At 38.2% G+C, this 15,608-nt stretch overlaps 1 protein-coding gene across 4 annotated transcripts in view; it reads right to left on the bottom strand.

The window, feature by feature from the left end:
- Window positions 1–15,608, bottom strand: part of TRIP11 (thyroid hormone receptor interactor 11) — a 65,402-nt gene that overhangs the window by 13,776 nt on the left and 36,018 nt on the right. For all 4 annotated transcript variants that reach the window (XR_005837648.1, XM_040641518.1, XM_008698523.2 and 1 more), the window contains 3 exons: window positions 11,756–11,919; window positions 10,536–10,639; window positions 6,361–6,460 (listed from right to left, as the gene is read on the bottom strand). Coding sequence is in view for 3 of the 4 variants with exons in the window: in XM_040641518.1 (XP_040497452.1) it covers window positions 6,361–6,460; window positions 10,536–10,639; window positions 11,756–11,919 (368 nt within the window). In the remaining variant the exon portion in view is untranslated. The remainder of the gene's footprint in view (window positions 1–6,360; window positions 6,461–10,535; window positions 10,640–11,755; window positions 11,920–15,608) is intronic.

Here is a 15,608-nt window from a genome sequence, read left to right as displayed (position 1 = left end):
AATGACAAAAGGCTTTCTAGGCTTATGACTGAACCTCAACTCATTTCTGAAAGCTCCCTGTTGCAAACAGCACAGACTAAATCTGGCCCAAAGAAATGTTTTTGCAGCCCACACAGCGTGTTTTAAATTTGGTATCACATAAAAAATTGGAATATTTCACATAAAAGTCTACATTTCCAGTGTCTCTTGAAAGATCTGGAGATTTGGCAACAGTGGGTCCACAGGCCTGCATGGCAACAGATGGGTGGAGCCGAGAATTTGCTGCCTCCCTAAGAAACTCTGCAATTCACCACTCTCTCTACTTGGTCCTATTTGTTCTTTTATATTATTTCTTGGGCCCCAATTTATAATTCGTGTTTGTGATCCATACTTATAGTTTCATTTCTCCATATAACAACCCACTTCCACCACCACCTCCCCTTTGGTCACTACCAACCAGGTCCACCAGATCTTCAGCCCGTTTCCAGATTAAGCTGCATACAGATTCATACGAATTCATCCTTCTATCTAGAATGCTCTTCCCCAACTCCCTGCCTGCTTAGCTGTACCTATTCATCATTCAAGTGACGTCAAGTATATCGTTCACTAGCCTTCTCTACCCTTCCATATCACCATCACCAAATACAATGAATTGTTCTTTCCTTTTGAAACAACTGGTTGCATGCATGTGATTACATGTAATCTTCCCCTTCTTGTCTGAGCTAAACCTCCTGAAAGTATTGGTCCCCTATCTCTGTATCTCCAGTGCCTATTTCAGTGCTGGGTACATAGCAGGAAACAATGCATTTTTGATAAGTAAATGAAAGAATGATGGATTTTTCTCTAGGTAAGGAGAATATCTGGGAAGAACAGAACACAGGACAAAAAGAATAAATGATTTATGTTCTGAATTACTCTGTCCATATGAGGGAAAATACACAAAACATATTAACTCAAAACATTCCCATTGCCACATAATTTATTTTTTCTTCTGTACTTAGAAGAATTAATAAAACACACATTTAAAATATAATCATTAACTTTAAAAGGGCTTAGTTATTCACCTAATTGATATAAACTTTTTTCTTAACTAAAGTCCTGGCATTGTCTAGTATACCCAGATGTTTATATCATCACAAATAACTTTTTAACCATTTATGGCAATTCAGAAAACTGCATCTGGTATTTCTTATATGTTTCCTCTAAAATCACCACTTCTGCCAAAAACATCTATAAAGAAATCCCTCAAAAGGTTTGGGTAACAAAGCGTCTGGGAATGTATTTGGCCTATGTTCAACAGGACATTATATGTTTTCTTGTATAAATCATGTCCTGGAAAACGGAATGTCTTTATTTAAAATAAAAACTCCACCATCTAGCACCGTAAAGGTAGTTCCATGAAAAACATTTTAAACCTCTTTTATATTTGTAGTCTTAAAACATATTTTTATGCTTCATATTACACTAGGTTTACCGGGGCTTATTTTATACGCTCTTCAAGATTTTCTTCAAAAAAACAAACAAAAAAACACTGTAAGGAAATTTTCCATTCTCAACTTACAGACTTTTTAAAAAGCAGTCACCAAAACTTCTTTAAAAAAAATTTTTTTAAATGGGCCCAAAACCTTAACCTCACCAAAGAAGATATATGGATGGCAAATAAGCATATGAAAAGATGTTCCACACCATATGTCATCAGGGAAATGCAGATTAAAACAAGCTATCACTACACACCTATGAAAACGGCTCACTGGAATTGTGGCAACAGCAAATGCTGGCGAGGACAAGCAACAGGGACTCTCATACCCTGCTGGTGGGAATACAACGTGGGATGGCACTTTCTTACAAAACTACCATATGTTCCAGCAAATGCACTCCTTGGTATTTACAACAAGGGGTTGAAAACTCATGTCCACACAAAAACCTGCACATAGATGTTTACAGGAGCTTTATTCATAACTGCCAGAACTCGGAGCAACCGAGAAGTCCTTCAGCAGATGAATGGATAAACTGTGGTCCATCCAGATAATGGAATGTTATTCAGCACTACAAAGAAATGAGCTATCAACTATGAAAAGACATGGTAGAACCTTAAATGCATATTATGAAGGGAAAGAAGGTACTTTGAAAAAGCTACATACTGTCTGATTCCAACTCTATGATGTTCTGGAAAAGGCAAAACTATGGCGACAGTAAAAAAAATCAGTGGCTTCCAGAGGTGAGGGTGGAGGGGGGTGGGGCAAAGATGAATAGAAGGAACACAGAGGATTTTTAGGGCAGTGAAAATACTCCGTATGACACCATAATGTTGTAATTCATTATACATTTGCCCAAATCCATAGAATACATAACACCAAGAGTAAACCCTAAGGTAAACTGTGCACTTTGGATGAGGACGATGTATCACACTGCAGGTTCATCCTTGTTTAAAAAAAAGTATCATTCTGGTAAGTGATGTTAACAGGAGGAAGGGGTTATATGGGAAATGTCTGTACCTCCCTCTCAACTTTATTACACACCTACAACTGCTCTAAAAAGATAGTCTTTTTTTTTTTATTTTAAGATTTTATTTATTTATTTGACAGAGAGAGACAGCCAGGGGGAGTGGGAGAGGAAGAAGCAGGCTCCCAGCGGAGGAGCCTGATGTGGGGCTTGATCCCAGGACTCTGGGATCACGCCCTGAGCCAAAGGCAGACACTTTTAACGACTGAGCCACCCAGGCACCTCTAAAAAGAGTCTTAAAAAACAAAACAAAACAAAAAATCAGTTATGGGACCCTTCAAGGTGCAGCTCTATACTGGCAGACATATCAAAAGATACTCTCAATCTTAGAATCTAAATTTGTATTGTTTATGAAAACTTATTTTTGTGTATTATCAAAATGAGAACTATTTTGTGCTATTTCAATTTTATCCATTTTCATTTAAGAGGAAATTATCTTAAGGACAATGGTAGAGAACAAGAAGTGAAAGAAGTAAAATGTCAAACCTGGCCATAAATATAGCAAGTTGACACACCTTTTAATGGTCTGGCTGTAGTCTAGGTTTCCATAGGTGTGTATTTTCCCATGTATGACAATTCCACAGAAATTCTAACTCCGATCAATTCAAAATAGTGAAAGACTCCGTCCTCCTATCTGCTTCACATAGGACTAGCACCTTAAGTTTGAAAAATCAGTAATACAGGATGGTGTGTGAAGTAAGTCTTTGGAACTATATTGAACAAAAATGCTTTCAGGCAAAATGTTCCAAGAATAATTTCTAGAAAGAAGGAAAGCTAGACACATTATCTATTAAAATACAGCACCTACAGGATCTTAGGGTTTCCTTTTTATTGTTATTATATGGGGAAAGGGGATCACGCAGGGAAGGGAAAAAGAAGTTCTTCCATTTTAGGGGTGAAATCTTCCTACTAGTTTAGGGCTCTGCTCAAGTTCCTTTCCTCCATGGAATGCCCGACACTCAAGGAGATTCTTGGAGAGGTAAATATGCATGTCTCATGGCCACTGCTATGCGCCACTGTCTTACACTGTGAACCCATGCTGGATCTACGCCATGTGTTACTTCCTATCTAGCTAGAGTCTCACACAACATCTAGCATGAGGCCAAGTGGTCGGTTCTCATTAATTACTTAATGTCTGATAAGGTATCTTCATACTTTTCCTACAAGGTCTGTAAACACCCAGACCTAGAACTATAGTTCCACGTACATACACAACTGTGTACTCTAAGAATGAGGGAAATCATCAATGATCTACTGCTTTAATGCTGGTGTTATATGCAATGGCTCCCTTTTCATACATTTGACCAGAATGAATCATCTCATCTCCGGTAGCAAAAGCACAACCAAGCATTTTGAATAAAATACCACTTTTAAAGTGAGTTTCCCAATATTGTTTAAATGTTGAAACTGCATATCAACTAATCATCAGTCCACAGATGCTTAGAAATAAAACAATACTTTGCTTCTACACTTTAAGTCTCTATGTACTTTCCTGCAACAAAAGCCAATCTGTCTTTTTCAAAATTGTTTCTCCTGGCAAATATTTTCGCTGTCTGGCCAAGTTTTGTGTTAAAAATAAAGTACAGTATTACAACATCAATCAACATTTAAAGTACTTAATGATCTATGAAAGAAAATATACAGTGATTCCTTTGAAACAACCAAGCTAATCAAGGTTTATTTGTATTATCAAATCAAGACTGCAGCTTTGAGAAAATCAAATGACATTTGTGTTTATAGATATAAAAGCAGTATTGCACTGAGGTAATAAAAGAAAACATCGGTAAGAAGAGACAAGAATGTAAATGACAAGAATGACTTAAAGACACCACAGAATGGTCTCTTCACTCCCCTTCCTGTCTGTGCAACACTGGCTTCTTGCCTGTCCTCTCAAACACCAACTGTGTAAGCACAATCAGAGTTTCCTGCAGCTAATATTTACCCACAAAATGAGTCCAACGTTTCTATACATTTACACTGAATGGTAATTGTCATTTTTTACATCAGTAGGGACCTAAGCCACCTAAGCCTTGTAAGGTATAACCTAAATCTGAAATATTCTACTCCTGGGGGTTTAAATGAGTGCCTGAACAAGTACTAAGTAGTGCGGGGACTCTGATATTTACCAACTATTTAAGTCACAGAATTTTTTATCTTAGCATCATCTACTGGAAATGACTCAGGCAGATACCTAAGAAGGGACGTGGCCTTAAACATTATACAGCAGCATGCCACAGAGCACTGGGCTGTCACAGACGAATGAGCTGGCTCAGAATACTGCCTTTTCACTTCCATTAGTGCAGCGCTACCCCTTAAGCTGTCAATTCTCTGACTAATTCCTTGGGTAACCAGTGTATCTTCTCTGGGTTGGCCATGTATCTGCAGATAATGCTATAGCTGCTCTGGCATTTTCCCAACAAATACTGCCTTCCCATAAGAGCAACCATATCAACATTTAGGGCATAATACAAAGGATGCTGCCCTATTTTTAAAGGAGATGGAGACACACAGAACAAAATACAAGTCAGACTATAAATAACCATTTTCCTGACAGGACAAAATAAAGTAACATGGAAACATCATGAGCTTTGGTGAAGGGTAAGAAGATCAGAGTTCAAATCTCAGTCTCTTTGACTTATAAAATGAAACTCATATCACCTACTCTAGAATTGCTTGTGAAGAATAAATAAGAGAAGATGAAATATAATGCAGTATATGTTACATAAAACACCCATGATACTCAATACGTAATTGTGTCCTTGCTGCCCATTTCTGGCCCCCTACGAGACTTAGGGTTCCAAGGCTGGCCAAGTCTTACCAAGTAAGGGCGGTTAATTTGCTCCGAATCAAATAATCTTGAGGACACCTACCTCACATGATGTAGCTTACTGTTTTTGTCCTGAAAGTCTCTCATCTGCCATCTTCTGTTAGATTGAGGACAACTTCCCCTGGCTTGTCCATTGGTACCCATGCATCTTCCGTGGTTCCTGCTTGTTTGCCTCCTTAGTGTCCAAGTCACCATCTCTGTCATCTGACAGCATCTCCGCTGTGCCATCTCCTCCTAATTTTGCCTATTTCTATTTGTTTTTAATTTTGCCTATTTCTAATTTCTATTTTACGTTAAGTGGCGCTTCTTAATTCTTTAACTACGTGCCCTAGCGCTTACTGTGCCCAACCCAGATACCCAAAGGTAGTACATTTCTAGGTTCCACGATCCCCTTAAATCATTCCCTACTGAAAGCAGCTCTAGAATAGCTCAACTTCAGGGACACTTAAATCAGAGATTAGACAGAGACATGCAATCTTAGTCAGCTGTTCAACAAAGCATTATGAACCACCTGGTTACTTGAGGCCCAACTGATAGCGCTAAGCATAGAACTCACCTTAAGGAATTGGCAAGGCTTGTATCTTAAAAGCATCACACAATTGCATACTGAGTGCCTATATGTAAAGCACCATCTATAATCATAAAATAAGCTAGTTATAGCCAGACATTCATCCCACAAGAAGTTATTCTTTTTCTTGAGAATATTGTCCTGATACATCCCGGATGAACACAGAATGATCAGAGAGAAGTCCTAACCATACAAAGTCGGGTTAGTAATATCACTTCCCATTGATGGTCAACAGGGTGACAACCAACACAACTGGATTGCCTCCATAGGCAGGAAAATTAACTGGACAGCCAGGGCCAACTTTCAACTCTGGTTTCACTAGGACCATATTAAAATTGAAGCAAGCTGGTCACGGGAGAAGGAAATGGAAGTCACACCCAGTGGAAGTTGGTGTCACTCAACTGAGTGGCAGCACAGAAGAAGACTACATCTGATTCAACACTAGTGTTGTAGGGAAAAACATGGAAAAGAAAGAAACACCTACTTTGTTTTTTAAGTTCTTCAATTTGTTCTTCCTTTAAATCTAACTGTTCTGTAAGTCTTGATGCTGAATCCAATGCAGCATTTGCTTCATCGAAACGCTCCTGAGGAAGAAAAGTTCATTAAAAAGCAGCATGCAAAACTATTTTACAAACTACATAGCTGGAAGACAGATAGCTCTTCTATTCAGCCGATGACGCTGTGCTTCTGCGACCCTGGGCAAGTTCACACAGTAAGTATCAAAGACAGGGCCCAGGCTTCGCAGCACAAAACTGTTTCTCTCAGAACTAAATAAAAAAGAGGATGCTACGAAAAGACAACACAGTGACAAAAGTTTCAAAAAGTGACAATAATAAGAGCATAAACACTACAAAAAGCAGATACAAAAAGTCAAGAAATATAACATGTTCTTTTTAATTTTTGCAAGTTGATGTACAAAATGGTATTTCATCACTACTTTATAACTTTAATGTTTATTTCCCTAACTACTAGTGAATTTGAGCATTTTTCCATGTTTACAGGACAGCTAGAGCTGCTTTTCTGTGAAAACTTCTTTGCATACCTTGTCTGTTTTTCTACTGAACTTTCTCTTGTCTGTTTCTGAGCGCACCTTGTAGAGCAGACATGAACCCTTTGTCACCAGTGCAACAAGTATTATTTGCCAGATCTGCCATGTGTCCATTGCCTGCACGATACCTTTTGTCGTGTAAAAGTTGTTAAATTGTATACAAACATGTCCTCCTCTGCTCTCACAACTTCTTGAGTTTTAGCCTTGGTTAGACTCCTCCTTGCTCCTAGATTCTACACGTACTCTTTCAGATTTCCTGGCAAGGTTTTTTGTTTTGTTTTGAACATTTACATCTTTCAAATAGGGTTTCTCAATGGGTGTGATTTTGGCATTCCTGGCCCCCGCCCACTAGATCCAGGCACTGATACAAGCAAAAATAGCCCCAGATTTCCAACACCACTCCCAGGTGAGAATCTTGAGCTTTAATAAATACAACTGGAATTTATTTTTGCATATGGTATAAGATAGGGATTCAATTTTATTTTCTTCCATATAGACAGCCAGCTGTGGCAACATCATTTATTAGATAATCTATCCTTTTTCCATTAAACTGAAATTAGTTTAGGGTTTGGTTTTTGATTCTCAAATATAACCTAGGCTCTATTTCTGGATTCTCCTTCTGTTCGACTAATCTAGTCGATATGCTGTTGATTAATGGCTCTATTTTGATATTTAGTAGCAAGCTGCTCCTCACTGTTGTTCTTTCACACAATTTTCTTGGCTATTTTAGAGTATTCACCCATGTAAATTTTAGGTCAAATTTTACCAACTTGGATCAAAGTGACAGTTTTTTTGATGTGTCATCTTAGATAGGCTACAGCCGCCAGTTACTCAATCAACCATAATCTAGATGTAGCTGTGAAGGTACTTTGCAAATGTAATCAAAGCCCCTCATCCGCTGAATCTAAGGAAGGTATGAATAATGCGAGTAGGCCTGCCCGAGCTAGTTAAAAGTCCTTGAGAGCAAGGATGAGCCTTCCCCAAAAAGAGAAAAAATTCCTGCTGGACTGCAACTTCAGCCCCTCTCACGGAGCCGTATATCCTGCTTGTGATTTTCTTTCTTGACCATCTGTGGAGAACAGCTTTGGCCCAGGCCTGTGATGGGATCTTGCCATTTTGACTATCAACTCCCACAATCACATTGCCAATTCCTTATAATAAATCTCACAGATGTATATCTATATATGTCATATATATCAATTATGTGTGTGTGTGTGTGTGTGTGTGTGTGTGTGTGTGTATACACACAACACCCCCTCCCTACTGGTTCTGCTTCTCAGGCCGAACCCTAACTGATACACAGAGGGACTTAAACAAATTTTAAATAAAAAATTTGATATTCAAAATCTACAAAACTAAATTTAGTATAAAGGAAATTTAAATAAATCTTCAAATTATTTTTTTAACCTCACAGCATTTCTATTTAAGAGATTATTAAATCTCAGGGGCACCTGAGTGGCTCAGTTGGCTAAGCGTCTGCCTTTGGCTCTGGTCATGATCCCAGAGTCCTGAGATCGAGTCCCATGGGGCTCTCTGCTCAGCGGGGAGCCTGCTTCTCCCTCTTGCTCTGCCTACTGTGCTCTTTATCTCTCTGCCAAATCAATAAATAAAATCTTAAAAAAAGAAATTATTAAATCTCAAAACTACACTAAGACTTTTTCTAAAATTAACATTAAGACTTCATTATTCTTTCCACTATTTGTTTGGGTTTTATTTCACCAACTTCAGCTTTTATTGTCACTAATTCCCTCTTAGTTTTTTTTTCTGATTTGTTTTTTAAGTATATGTTACATTTTAAATTTAAAATAAAGTTAGTTTAAAAAGAAGATCTGGACCTCTAACAGTATGGCAGACAACATACTCTGGACTCACTGGAAATAACTAAAAGTGCTGGATAAAATATCTTTTCAAACATATTAATGAGCTGACCAGAAAGTAAGCATAAATGGTCAATAAATATGTTAAACGATGCTTGATCTGTTAGCAGTCAGACAAATGCAAATTAAACCATAAGAAGACAGCCCTTCTCACTACACTGGCAAAAACTTTAAAAATTCTAATAATGCCAAGTATTGCCAAGGATGCAGACCAAGAACTCTTATGCACCACTGGTAGGAGTACATTAGCACTACTGCTATAAAACAACTTGCCATCATTGAATAAAGTTGAAATCGCCCATATATATCTCAGGACTCAGCAATTCCGGTCAGATACATGCCTGGAAGAAACTCTCATACATGTGTACCAGGAGATGTTAACAAGGAAGTTCAGAACCACATTGTTTATATAGCAGATAATGACACGGTCTTTTAACAGTAAAATGGGTAAATAAATTATACATTCATGCAATAAATAGTGGTGAAAATAATAAGTTATGCACACACACTAACATACGGTAATACAGCTAAAACTCATGAACATAATACTAAGTGAAAAAAGCAAGTTTCAGGAGGATTATTGAATTTACATCTACGTAAGAGTTCACAATTATGCAAAACTATACAATGTATTGTTTGGAGATGCAAATATATGTGATAAAACCATAAAGAAAAACAAGGAGTGATAAACTTAACATTCTGGATTCCTGGTTTTCTATGAAATGATAAGAAGGGGATGAGAGGGTGCCTAGATGGCTTGATCGGTTAAGTGTCTGCTTTCGGCTCAGGTCACAATCTCCAGGTCCTGGAATCGAGCCCTGCATCGGGCTCCCTGCCTAGTGGGAAGTCTGCTTCTCCCTCTGTCCCTCCCCCCTGCTCATGATATCTCTCTCTCTCTCTCCCTCTCTCTCAGATAAATAAAATCTTAAAAAAAAAAAAAAAAGAAGGGGATGAGATACAGACGGCACATCAGGACTTCCAAAGATGACATTCTTCTTCTTACACTGGGTGGGGCAAACATGAGGATACCTGCTATACTGCTAATCTTTTATTTTAAATGTATTATCTAAATACTGTTTTACAGCCACTAATAAAAATTTCAAAACTTTAAAGGAAATATGTCTTCTTTTATTAGGAATATTAACAGGGTTGAACAGCATAGTCACCACTAACAACAGGTAAACAAATTTTATTACTTTCCATCTAGTATCAACAAAGTCTACTTATAACTTAGAGAAGTTCATCCTAAATTCTAAGAGCAAGTCACTTTCATGTCACATCTCTTCATGGGGATTCATTTTATTTATATTTTATATATAATTTTTCTACATATGACATATGACAACTATAACAAAGAAAGATATTTTTAAAGGATTATGCTGAAGAAAAGATCTAAAGGATAATATACATTATTTTAATCCATGTGAGAGTGCCCAATATACCTTGTTGAAAAGAGAAATTAGTTACAAGTGTAAATTAACTTTTTAAGTGGCCCCTAAAACACCCTGCTGTGCTAAAGAATTAAAATTATCTCATATTTGTTGTGTTTAAACTATAAGCCACATGGGGAAAGTCCTGAATATCGTGTTCACCATTACATCCCAGAATAGGGTAATAAGTAACCAAACAGTATTTACTAAAATTAATTGTTTAGGAAATTATTCCAAGATAAAGATTCTAAAAGTAATTGTTCATAAATAATAATATCTACAAGAGAAAATTACTTTGACCAACCTGTAATGACATCAGTTTTCCTTCCAGATTTTCTGCCTTTTTCTTCCATTCAGCAATAAGCTGTTTGTGCTTTTCTAGTTCAGCAGAATACATAGCTTTTTCCTCTAAAGAGAAAACAAAGTTACATTAGTATTCTGCAATTTTGTGATAAAATTAGAATTTCATACCACTTGAAATTTTAACAATTCAACAGAAACAGTTCAAATCTCTCAGCAAGAAAATTATATGCGCCTTAGATCATGTGAGCTAGAATTAAAGAGATTAGTTTCCTCTTCCTAAATCCTTTTCCACCTTGTTCATCATGCAAACTCTTCCCTCCCTTCAGAACTCCACTCAAGTACTTCCTCCTCGGCAAAGCCTTCCCTACGGCCATACCTGTCCACTGGACACCAATGGACCCCTGTCCGTTTTAATAAGTATTATGTACAACGATCCTCGAGAATTCTTATTTTAAAATTCAAGATTTCAACCATGAGTAAACCTGAAGGTCAGCATCTGTACAAATTCAAAGTTTTGCTTAGGTACAAAATTGAAACTCCTGCTACTTCATGACCCTCATATCCTGTAATCACCTGCCCCCTACTCGCAGTCAATTCACTGCCAATCATTACTGAATGTACGAATAAACAAACAGTTGGGTAAAATGAATGACCTAAAGGAGGTAAATGTGAGGATGGGAGGCAGATGTGAAAAAGCATACTTGGTTATCAGAGTAATACTGCTCTCTGGTCATCGTTACTGTGGCTCCAGGAAAATATTTTCTACCTGCACTAGAAAATGTAGTTACCTCAAGGTATATGAGCAGCTAAGAACAAGTCGATCGATATTTCAAAGTACAGTAATCACTGATGATTAACTCTCTGAAGTAGATTCAACCTCTAACCTAAATCTCAAAACCTAAGTATTGCTTCTACATGTTCCCCTCTTCATCACGTGATCATCCTTCCGATGTTATCCTTATCCTTCCCCAATTCTCACCTTCATTGGTCATATGATACTAAAACATATCTTTAATAATTCCTATGTATCACATTCTCTAGTCTTAACTATAAAAGGAGTCTACATTAACTTGTTGATGGCTACTTATCTTTTCTTCCTACAAGTGCATAATCTTTCAAAGATTTCTCCCTGCCTATTTCAAAATAGCACCGAAATAAGCCAGAATTCCCAATAACTACGCCAATTTTTCTTCACTAATCGAGACTGACCATACAACTCACCTTGCTGGAAGTGCTCTAGCACCATCTGGAGGTTGGAGAGTGACAGAGCATACTGCTTTACTTGTTCCTGAGAGACAGAAAGCTGCAGTGCGGTTTCATCCCTTTGTTTGGAGACCACATTCAACTGCTCCTGCAGCGACTCTACCTGCAAATTGGCCTGATGGCTTCCAACAAAAAGAATAAGTCAGGGTGCCTGGGTGGCTCAGTCGGTTAAGCATCCGACTTCTGATTTCGGCTCAAGGTCGTAATTTCAGGGTTGTGAGATCGAGCCCCACATCAGGCTCTGTGCTAAGCATGGAGCCTGCTTAAGATGCTCTCACTCTGCCCCTCCCCACCCAAAAAGAAAAAGAATAAAAGTCAAACTGTTTCTATTACTTTAACAAGATGAAACCTCTTCCCTACGGTTTCTGGGTGTGTGTGTGGAAATATATACATAACATTCACAGTGTTGTACAACCATCACCACAGTCCATCTCCAGAACTTCATCCTCCCAAGGGGGAGCTCCACATCCATTAAGCAATAACTCCCCCAGCAACCACTATTCTACCTTCTGTGTCTATGAATTTGACCATCCTTACATTTCACTGCATTAAATTCAAGTTACATTTCAAAGAAACTTGAGTTCCTCTGATCTTTGTTCTCCCTGTTTTGTTAATTCATTCTTCTTGAGAAAGTGACTTTGAACAAATGGCAGTCATTTTAAAGATTAAAAGCTGAACTAAACAAGAAATGTTAGTATAATAAAAATTTATAAACAGCCTGCAACATTCATGTTTCCAGGCTAAAATGCTAAGATTTAATTTATCATAAAAATGTAAATTGCAAGGACCGTGGAAGTCATTTTGTCCAGCTTCCAACCCAATAAGCAATGGGTTATTCCAAAACCTCCTTGGATTTTGACACTTGCAACTATGGTGGACTCACAACTTTCCAAAGGCTAGCCCACTGACAAAATGCTCTAATTACTAATTACCTTTCACGATCATCTTTCTTTCCCTTTACATTAAATACAATAACCCCTACATCTGCCCCAAATAATAAATCAGAGATCCCTCAGAGATTCATTTACCCAGGCTTATATCATTGATGTACTTCCTTAATGTATAATGCTTACAAACAAAATATTGCAACAGCTTTTTCTGGGTTTTTAATATGCAGTTAATAAAGTCTTATCCAAGAGCAGTCCATTAAAGCCCATTAAGCACAGCAAACTTTGAGGAAACTTTACCCAATAGCACCCTCTTGTGGGAAGAGAAGTAAATTGATAATCAGGAGACAATTCTGCCCTCAAATGTTTCTGGATTTTATGCAACCTTGCTGGTTAGTATGTCACTGAACATGGGTGATTGCAAGGATGAAATGAGCTATGATGTCACTCAAAAAGTTAATAAACACAAGGTATTACTACAGTTAATTAAGGGCTCAAGACACTATAATCTGGTTTGTACATCTGAGTCACTCATTCAAAAATATTACTGAACATTTGGGACACCCGGCCCGGTGGCGCAGTCGGTTAAGCGTCTGCCTTCGGCTCAGGTCATGATCCCAGGATCCTGGGGTCAAGTCCCACATTGGGCTGCCTGCTCAACGGGGAACCTGCTTCTTCTTCTGCCTGCCTCTCCCCCTGCTTGTGCTCTCTCTCTCTCCTGACAAATAAATAAAATCTTTTTTAAAAAGTTCAAAAATATTACTGAACATATATTAACTATGTGTAAGAATATATGCTGTGGGAAGGGTACAAAATAAATGGCATTGGGGTGCCTGGGTGGCTCATTCAGTTAAGTGTCTGCCTTCGGCTGAGGTCATGATGGTGTCGGGCTCCCTGCTCCATGGGGAGCCTACTTCTTTTCCCTCTGCCTGCCACTCCCCCTGCTTGTGCTCACTCTGTCAAATAATGAATAAAATCTTTAAATGAATGAATGAATGCATGAATAAATAAATGGCATCAAGCCCACTTCCAGTGACCTTATATTTCACTGGATGGGAAAAGATACAAGATGCATCAACAATTCCTTCTATACCCTAAACTAAAATATAAGTGCGCTATCAAAGATTCAAACAAAGCATTATGCAGGTTCAAAAGAAAAACATCACACCAGGGTTTGGTTTTGAATTTGAGCAGTGGGATGCTAACTAAAGCATTCTTTACTAAGGAAATGCTATTTGAAGAAGGTGGGGCTAACAAAAAAACTGTTAGGAATCAGGCCCACTCTAGGCAGAAGAATATGAAACGAAAAGGTAGAAGATGGGGTGCCTCAGTGGTTCAAGTCGGTTAAGCATCCACCTCTTGATTTTGGCTCAGGTCATGATCTCAGGGTCATGAGATCAAGTCCCACATGGGGCTCTGTGGGGAGTCTGCTGTAGATTTTCTCTCTCCCTCTGCTACCCGCCCCCACCCCGCTGCTCACACGTACACCCCCGCATGCTCTCTCCAATAAATAAATAAATCTTAAAAAAGAAAAGAAAAGAAAAAGCAGAATAAATAGGAAAACACAGCTCTAGCTAAAGGACTGAGTAAGACAGTCTGGCTGGATGTAGGTGAGAGTGCGAAATAAGGCTAATGAGGGTGCAAAGAGCCCAGAAACTATTTTGATTAGAAAATAAGGACCCAAAAATTCAAAGGAAAGATTATCTAATTTTATAGCCTGAGAACGTTGTGGCATTTCTGCCAATGTGAAACGCATACACAAATGACCATTTTAAACAAGTTTTCTTTCTGAGACTGAAGGTACAATAATATGCCCTGCAAAGCAGGGGGAGTTCACCTCAGAAATAGGGTCTCCACCGGCCTATAATCTCTTTGCAGACAGAGGTAATATCTACTATGTCCTTACAGCTCCCTTAGCATCATACAGTGAAAAACAGAAAAATGTACATACCACTAATGGAAATGTACATGGACATGATTTTTCTGGAAGATAATTTGGAAGTACATCTCAAAAGTTTTAGAAATGCCCTTTGAATCAGATCTGCCATTTCTGAAAATTAAAGCTAAGGAAATAATTTGTCATCAACACAAAAATACCTATCTTGGGATATCATGACAGCATTTTTAGTAATTTTGAAAAGTTGAAACACTTCTAAATGTCCAATTATACATGACTGGATTAAAGAAGTTATGGAAAATCCACATAATGGTATTCTATGTAGCCACAAAATAATGCAGAAACATGGTTTAACATGTGCTGATACTCATATTATTAAGTATGGAAGCAGACTACAAAACAGTATCAACAGTGTGACCTTAATTTTGCTTTTAAAAATACATATAATACAGGGCGCTTGGGTGGCTCAGTTGGTTGAGCAACCAACTCTTGATCTCAGTTCAGGTCTTGATCTCAGGGTCATGAGTTCAAGCCCTGCCTTGGGGCCCACTTAAAAACACATATAGGGGCGCCTGGGTGGCATAGCGGTTAAGCGTCTGCCTTCGGCTCAGGGCGTGATCCCGGCGTTATGGGATCGAGCCCCACATCAGGCTCCTCCGCTATGAGCCTGCTTCTTCCTCTCCCACTCCCCTGCTTGTGTTCCCTCTCTCGCTGGCTCTATCTCTGTCGAATAAATAAATAAAATTAAAAAAAAAAAAACACATATAATACATACATACATATATAAGAAGCATGCAAAGGCACGCTTTTGAAGATAAAAGGATTATCTCTGGGTGGGACTGTTCTTTTTAACTTATGTAATTTTCCTGAAGTGCAAAATAGGTTTTTATAATAAAAATGGAAAAAAATAAGAAAATACATTATTTTTAAAAGATTTTTTAAATTTTTTTGAGAGACAGAGAGAGCACAAGCAGAGGGAGTGGGGGAGGGAGAGGGAGAAGCAGGCTCCCTGCTGAGCAGGGGGCCT

Source organism: Ursus maritimus, unplaced genomic scaffold (genome assembly GCF_017311325.1).
Source record: "Ursus maritimus isolate PB19 unplaced genomic scaffold, ASM1731132v1 scaffold_25, whole genome shotgun sequence".
Classification (NCBI taxonomy): domain Eukaryota; kingdom Metazoa; phylum Chordata; class Mammalia; order Carnivora; family Ursidae; genus Ursus; species Ursus maritimus.
The sequence above is the reverse complement of the archived record's forward strand: the minus strand, read 5'-3'. Positions and strand labels throughout refer to the sequence as shown.